The sequence below is a fragment of the Melanotaenia boesemani genome, chromosome 22 (assembly GCF_017639745.1).
Source record: "Melanotaenia boesemani isolate fMelBoe1 chromosome 22, fMelBoe1.pri, whole genome shotgun sequence".
NCBI classification, from domain to species: Eukaryota; Metazoa; Chordata; class Actinopteri; order Atheriniformes; family Melanotaeniidae; genus Melanotaenia; species Melanotaenia boesemani.
In genome coordinates this window covers 27944203-27962201 of record NC_055703.1, presented here as the reverse complement: position 1 = coordinate 27962201, position 17999 = coordinate 27944203, and the positions used below count along the sequence as shown (strand labels likewise).

The 17999-nt window shown below is 45.6% G+C and overlaps 1 protein-coding gene across 4 annotated transcripts in view; it reads left to right on the top strand.

The window, feature by feature from the left end:
- senp6a (SUMO specific peptidase 6a) overlaps nt 1–17999 on the top strand; it is a 50570-nt gene that overhangs the window by 27136 nt on the left and 5435 nt on the right. For 3 of the 4 annotated variants that reach the window (XM_041976534.1, XM_041976531.1, XM_041976533.1), the window contains 17 exons: nt 3082–3234; nt 6355–6425; nt 7280–7374; nt 8814–9204; nt 9637–9881; nt 10012–10149; nt 11367–11400; nt 11741–11932; nt 13903–14099; nt 15855–16045; nt 16146–16262; nt 16341–16463; nt 16546–16638; nt 16888–17192; nt 17286–17374; nt 17451–17539; nt 17626–17694. In XM_041976534.1, coding sequence (XP_041832468.1) covers nt 3082–3234; nt 6355–6425; nt 7280–7374; nt 8814–9204; nt 9637–9881; nt 10012–10149; nt 11367–11400; nt 11741–11932; nt 13903–14099; nt 15855–16045; nt 16146–16262; nt 16341–16463; nt 16546–16638; nt 16888–17192; nt 17286–17374; nt 17451–17539; nt 17626–17694 — 2592 coding nt within the window. The remainder of the gene's footprint in view (nt 1–3081; nt 3235–6354; nt 6426–7279; nt 7375–8813; nt 9205–9636; nt 9882–10011; nt 10150–11366; nt 11401–11740; nt 11933–13902; nt 14100–15854; nt 16046–16145; nt 16263–16340; nt 16464–16545; nt 16639–16887; nt 17193–17285; nt 17375–17450; nt 17540–17625; nt 17695–17999) is intronic. The other variant, XM_041976532.1, reaches the window with a different exon arrangement.

The following is a 17999-nucleotide window of genomic DNA, read 5'->3' as shown; positions in this document are numbered from 1 at the left end:
TTACATTAAAATGATTAAAAGCAAGATAAGTTAAAAAAGTTACCGTACAGATTTCATGCATAGGCACATGAGAAAAGAAATGTTTTTAACCTGGATTTAAAAATGTCTACATTTGGGGAAAGTTTAATCTCCACTGGCAGTTTGTTCCATTTGTTTGCAGCATAACAGCTAAATGCTGCTTCTCCATGTTTAGTCTGGACTCTGGTCTGGACTCTGGTCTGGACTAGTTGACCAGAGTCTTTGGATCTAAGAGCTCTGCTAGGTTTATATTCTCTGAACATATCACAGGTGTATTCTGGGCCTAAACCGTTCTGGGATTTGTAAACAAGCAGAAGGGTTTTAAAATCTATTCTGTGACTGACTGGAAACCAGTGTAAAGATTTCAAAACTGGTGTGATGTGTTCAGATCTCTTAGTCCTGGTTAAAACTCTAGCAGCAGCATCTGGATGAGCTGCAGATGTTTAATGCTCTTTTTAGGAAGTCCTGTTAAAAGACCATTACAGTAATCCAGTCTACTGGAGATGAACGCATGGATGAGTTTCTCTTGGTCTTTCTGGGAGACTAAACTTTTAATCCTGTTGATGTTTCTGAGCTGGTAAAAAGCTTCTTAGTGAAGCTTTGATGTGGATGCTGAAAGTCAGATCTGAGTCTATCAACACTCCCAGGTTACGAACTTGGTTGGTGGTTTTAAAAGCCCGAGTCTCCAGGTGTTTACCAATGCTGACCCTCTTCTCTTTGCTACCAAACAGAATAATCTCAGTTTTGTCTTCATTTAATTGTAGGAAATTCTCCCTCATCCAGGTGTTTATTTGCTCCAGACACTGACACATTAAGTCTATTGGACTGCAGTCATCTGGTGACAGAGACACATAAAGTTGTGTATCATCTGCATAACTTTGATAACTAATGCTATAGTTCTGTAATATTTGACCCAAAGGGAGCAGATACAAGTTGAACAGAAGAGGTCCAAGGACTGACCCCTGGGGGACTCCACAAGTCATGGCCACTCGCTCGGATTCATAGCTGCCGATCGTAACAAAATAACTCCGGCCTTCTAAATAGGACCTGAACCAGTTAAGGACAGCTCCAGAAAGTCCAACCCAGTTTTCCAGCCTATGCAACAGGATTCTGTGATCTACAGTATCAAACGCAGCACTGAGATCCAACAGAACCAGGACTGATACTTGACCAGAATCGGTATTCAACCTAATGTCATTTAAAGGTCCCATATTATACACTTTATTCCCAATCTGAGACCATTCATTAATATCTAAATGAAGTATTTCCGCCATGGTATGGACAAATCGACCCTCAGTTTGAGTGCAGCGGCTTCTCTTCACCTCCCTCTTTTTAGCAGCTTCAGAAATGTGCCGTTTATGGTGGGCGGAACCCTGGTGGAGCAGCTCAGCTGTTGGCTCCGCCCATCGCATCACCCGTCATGAGGTGATTGACAGGTTAATATATTTTCAAGCTATCAGACTAATAAGGCCGAAACGATAAAATAACTGCCAGCTCTTACCTCTCCAGCTGTGTCACGGACAGTTGGTATTGAACCTGGCTTCAGCTTCAAACGGTTGGCGAAGCCTGCTTTCCATGCCCCCATGTTGTGGAAACAGTCCTCTTTGAAATGCTGGCCACAGACATGCAAAACCTTTGGAAGTTTTCCGGGTACATTTCCTCCAAAAATAAAATTAATCCACTCAGTCCTCGTGGGTTCAGTGGATGGAAGTAAAAAAACGTTTTCGTGTTCATTTATGCAGCCACAAACAGAACAGTGCTTCTGTCGCTTAGCCATGTCCGCTAACGAGGGTTGCCGAAGAGGGAAAAACACTGGGCGCTAGGTGATTTTTAGAGGGCGGGCTTTGAGAGCCGGTAGACGGGTCCATCGCTCTGTGGGGAGTGGTTATTGTCCCTTATGACGTCATAACGTACACGCTTTCAAACAAGCTCATTTCAGCGCTTACTTCCCTAGAGGTGGAGCAGGGGGGAGAGAGAGCGCCTGAAAGAGTTTCACACTTACGGGTCTCCTACACATGCGGGGGGACCAGTATGACTGTTCCAAAACCATTAAAAAGTGAATTTTGCATAATATGGGACCTTTAACACTTTGACCAGAGCTGTTTCAGGGCTGTGATGAGGTCGGAAGCCGGACTGAAATTTATCAAGATTTCCACTTTCATTTAAAAAGTCATGAAGCTGGTGAAATACAACTTTTTCAATAATCTTGGAAATAAAAGAGAGGTTAGAGACAGGTCTATAGTTGTTCATTATAGAGGCGTCTAGAGTCCTTTTCTTTAGGAGGCTTAATAGCAGCTATCTTTAGTGACTTGGGAAAAATGCCTGATGCCAGTGAGCTGTTAACTATCAGTAGGAGACCACTTTCTACTGAGGTAAAAACTGTTTTTAAAAAGTCGGATGGGATCATGTCCATGATCGTGTTGGACATCAGACTTCTATGATGTCATGTTATTTATTTTATTTTCATTTGACTCAACTTTACTACTTCTTATTTAATTGTTCATTTATTCATTAAGTCTTTTTTAGCTGGAAAGGGGGGAGGGGAGTTGGGCTTGGCGTGTGTGTGTAAACGTGTGTGCGTGTGACTGTGTGAAAGCTTTCATTGAGTGTTTTTATTCTTATTCTACTTTGATGTGTGTAAAGGCTTGTTTTATTGAACAATGAGATAGGAACTGAGATATGCATAAATGTTTTTAATCATGTAAAGAACTTTGTGTTGCCTGTGGCATGAAAAGCACTTTATGAATAAAGTTTGATTTGATTTGATGAAGGCAGGGTCAAAAATTTGTATATAAAAAGAATGGCTCACAGCTGTGAATCGGTTCCCATCCTTCATTTAAAAGAGTCGTTCAAAAGAATCGATTCGTTCATGAACGTCACATCTCTACCCTAAGCCCTTTTCACACATCAGCTGGACCTTATCGGCACAACAAAAGACTTCACACACACACACACACACACACACACACGTTTTCACCGCTGTCTGAATTAGGGTAAAAACCCTTTGTTTGATTTTCGTCATGCTGGGTCTGTTTGACTTCCCGTTTCTCTCCTGTCATGCAGCGAAGCCCCGCTCACGCTACCCACGTCCTCCCTCACGCCCAACAGAACCAACTACTTGATCTTCAGCCCTGCACATTCACAAGGAATCGTCTTACAAGGACGGCACTTTCAGCACGCACAAGTGCCCTCAACAATACGAAAATCAGTCCAAAGGTAAGAAAACGGAGTTTGAGGTGCTTAAAGTTTCTTTTGGGAAGTCTTTTAGAGAAAAGCTGTTTTTCCTGCTGCTGAGGACCTTTTCCTTTGGTTTGGATTGTTTCTGTTTCAGCATGCAGGCAGGATTATTACTTATAACCCATCCAGGGTGTATCCTGCCTCTTGCCCGGGTTTAAAGAAGGATGCTTATAGCATATACAGAGACTACAGCTTCTTCATGCAGCTGGCATAGGTTCAGTTCCCAGAATAGAGCCCTTTACAGCAGGTCACCTCCTCTGTCTCTGTCCCCCTTTCCTGTCCAGCTGTCCAGTGATGATAATATCTTTAAGACAAAGATGTGTTCTTGTTGGTCTGCTTAAAGTTCATACATCCACTAGAACCGATTATGATCGGCCGATAAAATGAACATTACTTTCTCCCTCCTAGTATTACTGGTCAGAAACTTCTAGAACGGGACTCAGGCTGCAGCAGCAGCTCGCTGTGGTGTTGTGGAGGAACATGAGCTCCAGACTATCTGGGACCATCAGTTAAAAATGCAGCTCTGTTAAAGACGACACGTTTAACATCTGAGAAAAATCTCTGGTTTCATTTTGGTCCATGTGAGTCACGACTTCATGGAACAGAAAAAAAGTGGAGAAGAGAAAATGTGATTTCAGGTTAGAGGGGATCAGAGGGCTGCATAGTGTTCTGCCTGCAGCTTCATTCCTTATATTATTAATAACGAGAATACAGCTGTGGTTTAAATCTGCAGATAATCCGCCGGTACAGCTGGAAGCTATATTAATGCTCCGTAGAAAGAAACATTCACAATAAAGTTTTTTTTATTCATACATATTTTTTAAATTAATCGGTTATCGTCATTTTTTTCTGCCAAATATCAGAACCGACATCGACCTCGTATAATAATATCAGCTGGGCTCTAACATTAACCACGTGATTGGACACGGCCATCCTGGAAAACACCAGAATTCAGGGAAAAATACAGATAACAAGGAATCTTCCCATGTGGAGCTTTAGGTGAGCTGGAGAATAAATTTAATGACTGTGAAACAACAGAATTCCACATAAAGTGTGTGTTTCTAACATTTATAATGGGTTCATATCTGCAGAAACACTGAATAACGTGGTTATCGGGTCTCTTCGGTCTCGTCTTCGGCTCCATGTTTTCAGAGATTTTGTGATTGTAACGTGAAGCTCTGCTTTGAGTCTGAACGTTCATCCTGACGAGTCTAAAGATCATTAAGCTGTAAAAGCTGAAGCGTGACCTGTTTGCCTTCCATTCCCACGCAGCCTAGACCTGAAGGAAAGGTAAGACCTGATCCGACCTGATCCGACTCACCTCGTTTCATGTCCCCGCCTCCACCACAAAGTGGAGTTTTTATAAATGCTGCTTGCGAGTAGACGGCATGTATGTTGTTATTTCTGTTTTTTATTACATGTCGTTTCTCACGTATGAAGCAACAATGTGACTAAACTGGTAAAAACCGGTCGTCCAGGACGCTTTCACCATTTTCATTAACAGTTTGGAGTAATCTTTTTTTCCTCGGAAGAATAGCGTGAATTTGTGTTTTACCTGCATCAAAAAAATGTTGAATGTATTAGTTTCTGAGACCTTTTGCATCATTTTATGGTAAAATCTTTACTCCAGACCTGTTGTACACCGTAGCTGCTGTTTGTCTCCGACCAGCTGCTACGTTTTCTGTCATCTGGAAAAAATGAGTCTGGAGACATTTTGTTTTCACGTTGACATAAAATGTAACGCGACATTTCTATACGGCTCTATGGTGCAGCTTGACCACAGGTCTGTCACGGTGGCGAAACATCGGACTGTAGCCACGTCCTTCACACCACCCTTATCATCCTCATCATCCAGGGCAGGAGACGCTCCACTAACATGGAGACGAGGTGGCAGTGATGCCGTTTGTCCAAAGTGTTGACGAGTTTCTTAAATCCGGGTTGTTCACTGTTAACTGAGAAAAAGTTCTGTTTGTTTATACATTTGTCTCTTTGTGTCTTTGGGAGCTGGTGGATTATTTAGTCATGACTCTTCAGTCATGCCGTAACTGACCGCATGCAGCCGCTGCGCGAGTATAAATCCGCCTTAACTTGAGGTGCAGCAGAGCGCTGCAGTCCATGTTCATGCAACTGAAAACAGCACAAGAGGAACTGATGGAGCAAAAAATCAGATCATTTCATTTTTATGATCGTTGAAAACCCAGATCGTAATAGCAGTAAAAATCCGATTCATTGCCCAGCCCTACTTTAAAGGGTTAAAAACAACAATGGAAAGGGTGAGAAGTCCTGGACAACCACTCCTACGGGTTGTCTGCAACGCTTGTTCCCGCCTCACGTTTGGTGCCAAAACATCCACAAACGCATCAAACATCTTTTTCTGCTTTTTGTTTTTCTTCTTTAATCTTTTAAACGACTTCCATCCTGCTTAAAACTAATTTTTTTTTATCATTTTTTCATTTTAACCCTTTAAATTCCCATTTGAATATTTGAATTATGCATTTTAAAAGAAACTCAAACTAAACTGCAGCCGTGGGACTGCAGTGGCGGGGCGGTACATGAACCCACCGGACATGACCCGAGGAGAGCTGCAGGAAGGCAACAGGACCTGTTAGCTGGTCCTGTGCTGACCTGCGAGCTACTGTCTCCACCCGGTCGGTGTTCAGCCTTTCTCAGAGCCAGTCTGTGGTCCCTGCTGCTTTAAATCCTCATCCCTGTACCGGAGAACGCCTCTCCAGCACAAAGTTTAGGTAATCGGGGTAAAATAATGAAGCCGAGCAGCAAAGTTTCTCCATCTAAACAGACAAAAATCCAGTAGCATTTTAAGCTAACGGTGTTTTGCATTAAATTGTAATTTAGCAGGTTCTATGCGCCCAGCATGTGGGCAGACCTGGTCTCAGCTGTCTGATGCTTTTGAGATTAAACCTTAAAAGCTGATAATTAGGAGTAAAGAAGACTGAGCTTAGTTCTTTACGGCCTGAACATGAGGAATCACTCAAGTCTGCAGGAGTTGCTCTTAACTTGAACAGGTTCAGTTTCCGGACTAACGGGTGTGAAAACATCTGCTTCAGCTGCTGATGAAAACTTGCCTTCATTCTGCTGCAGAAACGACTTCTCCGGCACACAGCAGGCTGTGGAAGTGGACAGCATCGTCCTCACCTGTCCAGAGGTCCAAGGTACGGTTCAGTCTGCTCACAACTTCACACACTCGTTTTTAACGTCACTTTGAGCTGTTTCCTTGTGATGGACAGATTTCTCTAGAGCAGGGGTCCTCAGACCTGGTAAATGAGTTTTCTATGGTTCATTTGTTGAAAGTCTGAACTTTTTCTTTTATTTCTGGGTTTTTTGGACTCACTGTTAAGGAACAACCTGAACAACGTGGTAGGATCTGTTCAAGGATACCTGGAGTCAGAGATCTTTACTCTGGGAGGCATCGCAGTCATCAGGCAACATTCTGGCTGCTGAATTTGTGATGATGCCTTTTAGTACGCGCTGCTGTGCTCCCTGAGGCTGAGGATCTCTGCTCTAGTCGGCTAGAAGGTTAAGCACCTCCACTGATCCTCTACGCTGTTGAGAGCAAAATATTAAACTTTTACTAACTTGATAAAAACCTGCAGATTGGTTCTTTGCTTTAACAAAATCCGGATTTTTCTAACCACAGTTTAATCTGCTCCTTCATCCAGAGGTATGCACGTTCGATCCCGGAGAGCTGCAGTCCTTCAAGTTTTAGATGTTTACCTGTTTCAACACACCCGATTCCAATGAATGAATGAGTCACTGAGCTGAACTTGATTAGCTGTTGGATCCATTTTATTGGAATCAGGTGTGTTAGAGCAGGGAAACATCTAAAACCTGCAGGACCGTACTTGCCTACCCCTGGTCCAAACCATCATTTAGTCACCTGAAGACGACACCTGTCCTGTGCTCCACCTCCATCTCAGACTTTCTGTTGGATCTGTGAAGTTTTAATCTGTAAGCTAACAATATGATGAGTAGTTTTCCTGACTTTACTTATGGATGCACCTTTCAGAGGAGGGAAACCTGAACATTAAACGTCGCGTCCTACAGAAGAGGAGACCGTTGGACGATGTCTGTAGTTATTCACCGCAGGTCAAAGCCGGCGAGGTAAGAGGTTCAGACTTAATCATATCTGGATGTTGCTGTTTCACTCATTCCTGGAAGCAGTTGCTCAGTTTTGCTTGTGGTCAGCTGACCAACAAGGTGTAAATAAATAAATAACAGCCCAGTCCAAACTTTGACCCTCCCAGGATCTACATGCAGTTCTGAGTCTTTTATTTAAACCCAAGGTGTTAAAACTTCAGCTGAAATGTCTGCTGTCCAGCCAGTTAACAACTTCAGCTTGTCTCATCCTTCCTTTACTCCCTGTGTCAGTGTTCTGTGTTTGTTTACTTGATTTTAATTCTTATGGAAGAACAAACAAACTGGAAGGACCTTCAGTAGATGGTGGAATAGTTTCCACTCAGTTCGATTCCCACTCCTCCAGTCATCTATCGTTGGGCAAGACACTTGGTCCTCCTCGCCTCCAGCGTGGGCAGTGCTGGTGAATGGATGTGGATGAGTGTTGGGTGGTGGTCCGACCGTAAGCAGCCATGTTTCCGTCAGGCTGCCCCGGGGCAGCTGTGGCTCCACATGTAGCTCAGCAGGTAGGAACGAGGAGAATAATGGCTCCCATCTGCTGGGGAAAAGCACCGCATCTGTTCCGTTATTAGATTCCCCACATCCTAACTTCTACTTCAATGTGTGAACTTTCAGTCTTTCATTCGTTATGTAGACCACTTCGTCCAATTCAGGGTCGCAGGGAAGCTGGAGTTTATCCCAGCAATTAGCAGGTGGGAGACAGGTACAGCCGGACAGGTACAGCCGGACAGGTCGCCAGTCCATTGCAGGACCAACACACACAAAAAGAAAAAAAAACCCACTCACTCGGAGGGAGGATGTAGACAGACTGATTAACCCAACATGCATGTCTTTGGATGGTGGAACATGCAAACTCCACACAGAAAAGCCCCCGCCCAACCGAGGCTCGAACCAGTGACCTTCTTGCCATGAGGCTGCGGTGCTAACCGCTACACCACCCACCATGCACACCAAAATATGGACATACACTGTATGATGAAACGAATTTGAAGGAAAGTCTGTGTTTCAGTGCTGTCCAAACTGTTTCTGATGAGTTTATTTAAATATTTCATGAATCGTTTAATGACCAGTACGTGTTCGTAGTACCTTGTCTGTGTTTACTGAGATGTTTCTTCTTATATTAGTCATTCATCACTTTCTAAAGACACAATGCGAGCTGATTATTCCTTTCTAATGTTTTCCTTTAGATTTGTGGTATAAAAAAGTCTCTCCAGTTTGTTCTGTAAAAGCTGCGACTAAACACTAAAGTCAGATCTTAATTGTGGAAAACTGGCTGAAAATTCGGGGTAAATAAAAACGTGTCTTGACATTTGTAAAATAAAACATCATTTTGGTAATAAGTAAAGAGAGAACGGGGATAGGATGAAGGTGATGACCTGGAGCGTCTTCGTTGTGCTTTTCTGCAGCTCCTGCGGCCGACTGTCTACCACTCTGTGTGCCTGAAGTGCAACAAGCCAAGCGAGGACAGCAGCAAGTGTCAGATCTGTGGGGGGAGTACGTTGCTGCCCCCCAGTCAGCAGTCCACCTCGTCGTCCCTGAACCCCAGACCCCCCATCAGATCCCAGCCCTCCCCCGGACCACACAGCCTCCCTCAGAACTTTTACGGACCGGGATCGACCATGAGGATGTCCCACGGAGAGACTCCGCCCATACAGATCACAGGCACCAGAGGGGGCCTGCTGCCTCTGAACAACGGCAGGGCTCCCCCGTTAGCCGGAACGTCGAGCTGCAGGGCTGAGACCCCGCCCAAAGGGAAGAGGGCGATGGCAGCGCCGCAGCACAAGCTCAACGACCCCAGTGAGTAAAAACATGAAGTTTCTAGAGGTCAGCGGTTCAGTCAGCTGTTTGTCAGTAAGGAGATCAGACGTCACTATTCTAGATTATTGATTCCTGTACGATTATTGCCTGAAAAATCATCAGGATTAATGTCCCAACATTAGAAATGTGTGAAACCGCATGGACACCCCTTATAGGTATTTAAGTTTTATTTATATCTTTTAATGCCAACAAAACAAAATAAAGTAAATTCTAACCAAATCCCCTCTGCCGTGTAAGGAATGAATAAATCCTGCAGATTAACTCTGGATTTCTCAGACAAAACAAGGAACAGGATTGTGACTGATTAGCCTGATCTTTGTGGTGCCCCCCCCCCCCATATGTATGATAAAGATGGAAGTTAAAGAAACTTTTTCATCTCGTATGTAAGCGGATGTGCTTCTGTATTTTTAGTTGTCCTGTCCAGTGATGATGAGGAAGACGAGGAGGCAGACAACGCTAGCACAGGCAGTGTGAACCGGCTGGACAGCCTTTCCCCCCGACCCGCCGACTCCGCCCACTCCTCCCCGGCGCCCTCTGGAGGCCGAGTGGAGGCTGCGGTGAAGAGCGGTGCAGAGCAGGAGGAACTGAACGTGGAATTCTTTGAAGACGTAAACATGAAGATCACGATACCACGGAGAGCTCGCATGAAGGACCAGGTGGGGGTCTGCAGACGTGTAAACAGGAAGTAAAGCCTCAGAGGTTTCCGGTCGTTGGTGGGATGCCTGGCGGTGGAAGCTCGATCTTCCTCCCATCATAACTCAGCCTGATGTTTTTCTCTTCTTACAGTTTGGAAATCAGCCGGAGCCGTTTGTACCGAGGACAAAGAAACCCAAATCCACTTCCACCAACTGTGACAGCATCATCCTGGAGTGTCGGAGTGTGAGAATAGGGACGCTGCGCAGGACGGTGACCAAGCCCGTCATTGTGAGCTCATCCCCACATTATGAATCCTGGGCTTCAGATTCAAGCGGCAACTCATGTATTTCTCTATATGTCAGGGATGTTGGTCATTTAGAAACCTGGAAGGAGTTAGTCATTGCTAACAAGATGATGTCATGATAAAAGAGATGGACCCCACTTCTTCCTCCAGTTCTCGTGGGGCTTTCTAAGGCTTTCCCAGACCCGAATCTGATCGCTCCAGAGTAGTCTGGGTCTTACATGCACCCAGAAAACTTCTCTCAGGAAGATGTTAAACATGAGAAAGGACAGGAAAATTGACCTTGTTCATGCCACTCAGATGGTTTTAGTTGGTTTCTGGTGGAAACGGTTCAGTGTTGCACCGAGACCAGGTTTCCTGGTCTAGAGTCGGTTCTGGATCACGATTTAGTTTTTCTGAGATCATCTGTTGATCAGACATGTTTCCATTGCACTCAGAAAACCGGCTCTGTGAAAAGGGCTTCAGAAAAACTGCTTTTATGTTTTATTGAACTCTGCTCCACCACGACGGGGTGATGAATGTGTGATATGAGACGAGTCATCCTGCAGCAGCCTCTACATGTACGGCTGGAAACTGCCATGAATAAGGAGGATAAAGTGGATTTTGGCGTATTTAGCTAGTCTAGGAACACCTAGATGCCCCAAATCAGCTTCTTTCACCAAGATGATGCCAAATTTTGAGTTTTAACATGACGAGTAATAACTTTGTTGTTTAGGCATTAACATTTTATTGTCTACAGATTAATCTCTGCATTAATGTGTTGATTATTACACCAGTAATATCACAAATATGGGAATATAAATTTATTTGAATGTAGGTTATATTGGTCTATATGATCTGGAACCTCCATTTTGGGAAAGACTGCAGGAAACTACTTGGCGAAGTTAAGTTAGTTTATCTGAGGATGATGAAAATTAATCACAAACTTTAAGATTAGAAATAAAATTCAGACTTGTAAAAATGGACTTAAATCGCGTCGCGGTCGTTTCTTTCCTCTATAAATCCTGCATCAGTAGATGTGATTAGAAGTGAACCTGCTCCACCTGAGAAACCTTCGGTGGGTCAGACTCCGTCAGGTATGAGAGGAAGGTCTAAAAGACAGACGACCCTTCAGTGTCCAGACCATCAGATGGTTTAGTCGCGGCTCCACAGAAACGCATCTTTTTTAAATGTTTAATTCACTCAGTGTCTCTTTTCTTTTCAGTTTTCCATCGACAACATTCTGCTGGAAACTCAAGGTACGAAACAGCTGGAATGAATGTGGAGAATTTCCATGTCATGATGGATCCCGGAGTCTTACTGCTCTGCAGCAGAGATCAGACCTCTGGAGCAGCTTGAATACACACAGTCTTTCCAGAAATAAATGGGGTTTTATTTCTGGCAAATGAAGACACATTTGGTCTGAAGTCTGTTTAAAACGGCCTTCATGCGATTTTTTTAAAGTTAAAAATGGTTTGTTAGAAAATATGACTTCCTGGTGACACGTACTGGTGAAATCCCTCATCCGGGTTTCTGCTGGTCTTCACCTGGAAGCAGTGCAGCGATGCTGACATGCATGTTGTCTTCTGTCTGTGGTAGTTGATGCAAAGACCAGCTGCGTAGAGAAAGTCTGTCTTCGGACGTCGGAGCTGATCAGCTGCGAGTGGTGCAGCGTCCGGAAGCTTCCCGTTTTGTTTTTCCAGACGACTCCGGACGAGTGTGTTCGCCTGCGCACGGAGCTCAACATGTCCCGGGACACGGAAGGACAGTGGTTCGACTGTGCTGAAGAGCGTGAGTATAAAACCACACACATCTGTAGACGGCGTGGACGTCTGCATAGCGCAGCGTTCCGTCCTGGACCTGATGAAATCAAGCATATTCAGATAATAACTGTTTCATGGGAAACACGAGCAGTTTTTTCCCCCCCAATTTTATTCTTTTGATCAGTTACTTGACGGATCAGATTTTATTCTGTTTTTTAGAAGGCATGCCTACGGAAGCTGAGAGGGGTCATACTTTTCTGTTTATTAATGCGGTTTTCTCCTGATAATCGGATCATTTATCTCATTATCTGGAGTTAACCGATTATTACAAATACAGAGTCGCAAGGCAGCTGGACCCTATCCCAGCTGTTCGTAGTCCATCTCTGCTGTTCCTGGTTCATCCCAGCTGTTCCAAGTCCATCCCAGCTGTTCCCGGTCCATCCCTGCTGTTTCCGGTCCATCCCAGCTGTTCCTACCCCATCCCAGCTGTTCCTACTCCATCCCAGCTGTTCCTAGTCCATCCCAGCTGTTCCTACTCCATCTCTGCTGTTCTTAGTCCATCCCAGTTGTTCCCGGTCCATCTCTGCTGTTCCTAGTCCATCCCAGCTGTTCCCGGTCCATTCCTGCTGTTTCCGGTCCATCCCAGCTGTTCCTACCCCATCCCAGCTGTTCCTAGTCCATCCCAGCTGTTCGTACTCCATCTCTGCTGTTCTTAGTCCATCCCAGTTGTTCCCGGTCCATCTCTGCTGTTCCTAGTCCATCCCAGCTGTTCCCGGTCCATCCCTGCTGTTTCCGGTCCATCCCAGCTGTTCCTACCCCATCCCAGCTGTTCCTACTCCATCTCTGCTGTTCTTAGTCCATCCCAGTTCCCGGTCCATCTCTGCTGTTCTTAGTCCATCCCAGTTGTTCCCGGTCCATCTCTGCTGTTCCTAGTCCATCCCAGCTGTTCCTACTCCATCTCTGCTGTTCTTAGTCCATCCCAGTTGTTCCCGGTCCATCTCTGCTGTTCTTAGTCCATCCCAGTTGTTCCCGGTCCATCTCTGCTGTTCCTAGTCCATCCCAGCTGTTCCTACTCCATCTCTGCTGTTCTTAGTCCATCCCAGTTGTTCCCGGTCCATCTCTGCTGTTCCTAGTCCATCCCAGCTGTTCCTACTCCATCTCTGCTGTTCTTAGTCCATCCCAGCTGTTCCTAGTCTACCTGCTGCAGGAATCAAGGACCTGCAATAGCTCTGTCATGCTTTGGGTGCAGCAGTCTGTCCCTGAAGGAGCTGTCAGTATTGTGGATGAGGGGGCTGTTCTTCATCATGAATGCTAGCTTAGCCATCGTCCTCTTCTCTCCCATCACCTCAGCTGGTGGTTTCATGTGGCGTCCCAGTACAGACCTTCTCTGAGCAGAAATTTTAAAGCAAAGTGATCCAGAAGTTTTTCTTTCCTCACACGATCCAGAAGCTGGGATCTGTCCACCTTCCCATTCTCCTGCTTCTCTGGAAATGATTAAATGTCAGTTTGGTGAAACAAACCATCTGTGACGTTTAGAAAAGATGTCAGATCAGTAAATAATGAACTACTTTTCCTGGAAAGATTAAAGTCAGATCATCTGTATTCAGGAATCAGCTTCAAATGAATGAAATCAATCAGAATTTATCAGCTTTGATCTTTTTTTCTGATTTAGATTTTTCTCCCATTTTAATATTTAAACGCATGTTAATATTATTAAAGTAGGAAGGAAAAATTTAAGGAAGGCTTTTAGCTTTTATCGGCATTATGATCCGTCAGTCAGCTGTTCTGATCAGTAAGATCATTTCTGACCTCTGTGTTCAGAAATTTAACAACTTCTAATAAGAGACTAATGGAAAACTTTGGTAGTAAAATAAACAAATAGAACATTATTTATTCCAGAATAAGCGAAGCAAGCATAACCTCCTCCTCAGAAGATGTTTCTGTAGGAGGTGAAAAGCGAACCGTGAAGCAGCTTGAAGCTTTCCTGCTTGTCTCCAGCAGAGATGGACGAGAAGTACATCGTTCTGATCTTCGAGAACGGCCTGGCCATGAAGGAGCAGATGATCCTGGAGGACATCCTGGGCGTCATCGGCAGGACCAACAACATCAACAACTTCCTGTCCAAGCTGACGTTCGAGGAGGCCAACATCCGGCTGGTCAACTACAACAAGGCGGCCAAGCAGAAGGTGGAGAAGGTGGGTGGAGCGTTGGCTGCTGGAAGGATCCACTCAATCACGTGGAAAGAACATAAACTTTATTTATTTTACGGACATGAGACCATCTGTGTTTATAACATGTCTAAGCTGTTTAAGTTTAAGTTTAAGCTGAATCCCATTTCACTACTTAGCCCTACCCCCCCGTTTAGCGCGTTCATGTGTAGGGGTCGGGCTATATACCCCTTCAAACGAAGATTTTTCAGAGGCTCACTTCAAACGGAGGGGTATGAAAAATATTCCGTCTTATATGAGAAAACAAGTGTTTCTACGCACATCACACTTTCTTGAGGTGCAGGGCAACACACACTCACAAAAAAGCCACAGAGAAAAAGAGATCAGCCCGTAGACATGGCCCGATCCATTTCTCTTTGTATGACAACAGGCTTCTCTGTGGAGCGTCTGGCCTGGACGCTCTTGCGGAGCGATCTGTCTCTCGTGTCGTGTTTAACATGTTGCAGCACCAGCCTGCGGTGAAGCACGTGTACGAGCTGGATGCGGCATCTGTTAGCAGAACTCACGCATTTGAGTGGCTTCTCGCGCTCCGATTTCTCACGTTGGAATACACATCTAGAGCAATGCCAGCTAAGGGAGAGGCTCGAGGGGCTCGAGAGGATTCTCAGTGGGCCGCGTTACTTCTGGGCCGGTGTCCCGGCGTCTGTGTTAAAAAGACGCTGCGTCGCAGCAGCGGTTCACTCGTAGATCAGTCCGACACGCAGCGATGAGGAAGATATCTCTACAGCAACGATGCACAGCATGTTTTTTTCTAGTTTTTTCTTTTTTAATACAGCTGCCAGTTTTGTTTACAGAACAGAGACTTTATGATCCATCACACTTAATGCTTTTGGTTGTGTTCGGCTTTCTTTCATTGTTAATGAGACTGAGAGTTAAATCTATTTTTTGTTTTTGTTTTGTTATTTAAAATTTCTTCCAGTTCCAGTTAAAATCTTCTTTAGTGACTCCTGGTGATGTATGTGATTGTTGAAGGGGTGTCCCAATTCGCAGGGGTTGACGTTCAGCCCTTCTAGCTCCGTTTTTAAAGGGCGAAGGGTAGGGGGGAGGGGGAGGGGTAACAAAGAGAAATGGGATTGGGCCTGGTTATATTAGCTGTACACGGTGGTGTGAAAAAGTCTTTGCACCCTCCGGATTTCTTATTTTCTTGCACATTTGTCACACCTAAATGTTTCAGATGGTCTAGCAAATTTTAATATTAGTCAAAGACTAATTCTGTGAATTTTAGTAACAAGTAAACACAAAATGCACTTTTTAAATGGGGAGAAAAAAACTGTTCCCGGGTGGAAAAGTCGGTGTCCCCTAAATTCCTGGCTGCTGGATCATCGCTGGTGATTTGACTTCAGTGATTTGTCGGCACAAGAATCTCTACAGCGTTCCCACCTCGGAGCAGCGATCACGCTTCCTGAATATCCAGTCAGCTCTGTCTCTTCATGGTCCGTCCTCTTTTCTTTCACAAACGTTTCCTAACAGGAAGTTTTAGAAGTTAAATAACCACCTGAGCTCCACAACTCCAGTTTTCCAACCAGGATTCCTCCTTCCTTTCCACCTCCTGGACGCACCAGAGTTGGAAGTTCGGCATTATGTTTAGTTTCCCTGAAAATGAGCTCACGTCCTCATGAAGAGTCTTTCTGGAATCTGGTCCCCTGAAGATCCTTCTTAGATCTTTTAGTGCTGAACTGACTTTGTTCTTCCTCGTCTTGGTGTCTGTCTCCTGCTCTCCAGGTCACGCCAGCATCTCCAACACTCACCCGCATTTCCCCGGTCGGCAAGGTGACGCAGGTTTCCACGGTGATGCCCGTCAGCGTGTGTGTACGCACACGGATGGCCACACGCCAGCAAACCAGCTCGTACTTTGAGGGCGACGATGAGGACATGACGGACCTCCAGCCCACCTTCTCCGGACCAATCGTGAAGTGAGTGACTGTTACCTGAATCCTCTCAAAGTTCAGTTCAAGCATCAAACTGAGGAAGAAAAACATGCAACACCTGGATTTTTTCTGGCATGTCCTTCAGGTTGATGGTGTACCCGCCCCCTCCAGCCAAAGGGGGGATATCGGTGACTAATGAAGACCTGCACTGCCTTAATGACGGAGAATTCCTAAACGACGTTATCATAGACTTTTATTTAAAGTAAGTCTCATTTCTAAGCAAGTTTCTCACACCTGATCTAGAACGCTGTACTGATGCCGGTTATTTTCACACCTTTAGATATTTAGTTTTAGAGAAATTGAAAAAGGAAGATGCCCAAAGAATCCACGTGTTCAGCTCCTTCTTCTACAAGAGGCTGAACCAGAGAGAGCGCAGGAGCGCCCCGGACACCACCAACCTGCCGTGAGTGGCCACACGGGATGCTTCCAAAGACAGACGCAACATCTTCAGCTTCTAACAGTCATTTCGCTTTGTTGTTTCCCAGAATCCAGAAGAGGAAGCACAACAGGGTGAAGACGTGGACTCGGCACGTGGATCTGTTCCAGAAGGATTTCATCTTCGTTCCCATCAACGAGTCGTGAGTGTTGAGTTTTCCAAGCGTTACTCCTGCACACTGCGTCTGTGTGAAGGTTCTTTGGTCCGAGGTGACGTTTTACCGCCTGTTTTTGTGGGGGCCCACATGCAGACAGTCTGAGCTCACGTAGGTCAGGACGCGTTTGTTGGACAGACTGGATGGAGCTTTATTTTTCTGTTTGTTTCCTAACTAATCCAGACTTTTCCACACTGTCCCAGTTCATCCCAGTCTTTCCATCTCTTCTCCTTTCAGAGCTCACTGGTACCTGGCGGTCATCTGCTTCCCAGGCCTCGAGGGTCCAGTGTTCGAGAACAACCCCCAGTATGTGGGTCCGGTACCGGTCTCCAACTCGGCTGCAGAGTTCCAGTCGGAGGAGAACATTCCGGACCACTGCCGTCCTCTGTCCCCGGACGGAGACGGGCTGGACAGCTCCTCGGAGCAGCTGTCCCCTGCGGTGCCAGAGGGGTCTGCAGAGGGTCTGGCTGACTGTGACCCCTCTGAGGAGGGCCAGGAGCTGCTGGGCAACGAGCAGGCCGACCTTGAGCAGCACTTCACCAGTGAGCTGATGAGTAGTTGTGATGCTGACCCACCAGAACCGGATGGTTTATGTTGGTGTTTACTTTTTATTCTGGTTGTTTGTGTTGTTGTAGGCGAGCTGCACAGAATCAGTGTGTGCTACAGTTCAGCGAAGGGCGATGAGGACACCTACACCTTCTCTGATGACCAAAGCTCCTCTCAGGTACCTCTCCTCTCTGTTTTCACGTCGTTCCTCCTCCATCATCCGTCCACTCACAAAGTTTTCTGTCTGCATGCAGGACGAGTGCAGCGAGGACGGGACTCTGGCCGAAGATGCCGGCGGCTCCGACGTCTGCAGTTTGGCCTCCAAAACAGCCGTCTGCAGGCAGTAAGTGGATGCAGCTCTGAGTTCTGGCCTGCAGGCAGCGCTGTGCTCTGTGGTGGTCAGCTGATGTTTTCTTCTTCTCCCTTCAGGCCGTGTATTCTCATCATGGACTCGCTGCGTGGCCCGGCCAGGTCCACCGTGGTGAAAACCCTCCGAGAGTGAGTCAGAAGATTTATTTACCACCGTCGTCACATCCAGTTAAACCTGGAGTAGAACTCGAGGGGGGAGGGGTGATGAAAACAAATCCACCTTGATGACATCACTGTGTTTATTTACATCTCTGATGTAAAAATAAAAGAAACCATAAAACTTCATTTTCTGACCAGAACCGTCCAGACTGGTTCTAAAACCTGTATCATATTAGAAGGTAATCCAGGACCAGGAACCACCAGCTTGGGACCTCCGCCGTCCTGCAGGTTTTAGATGTTTACCTTTCTAGGGTCAAATGAAAAGTTTCTCCATT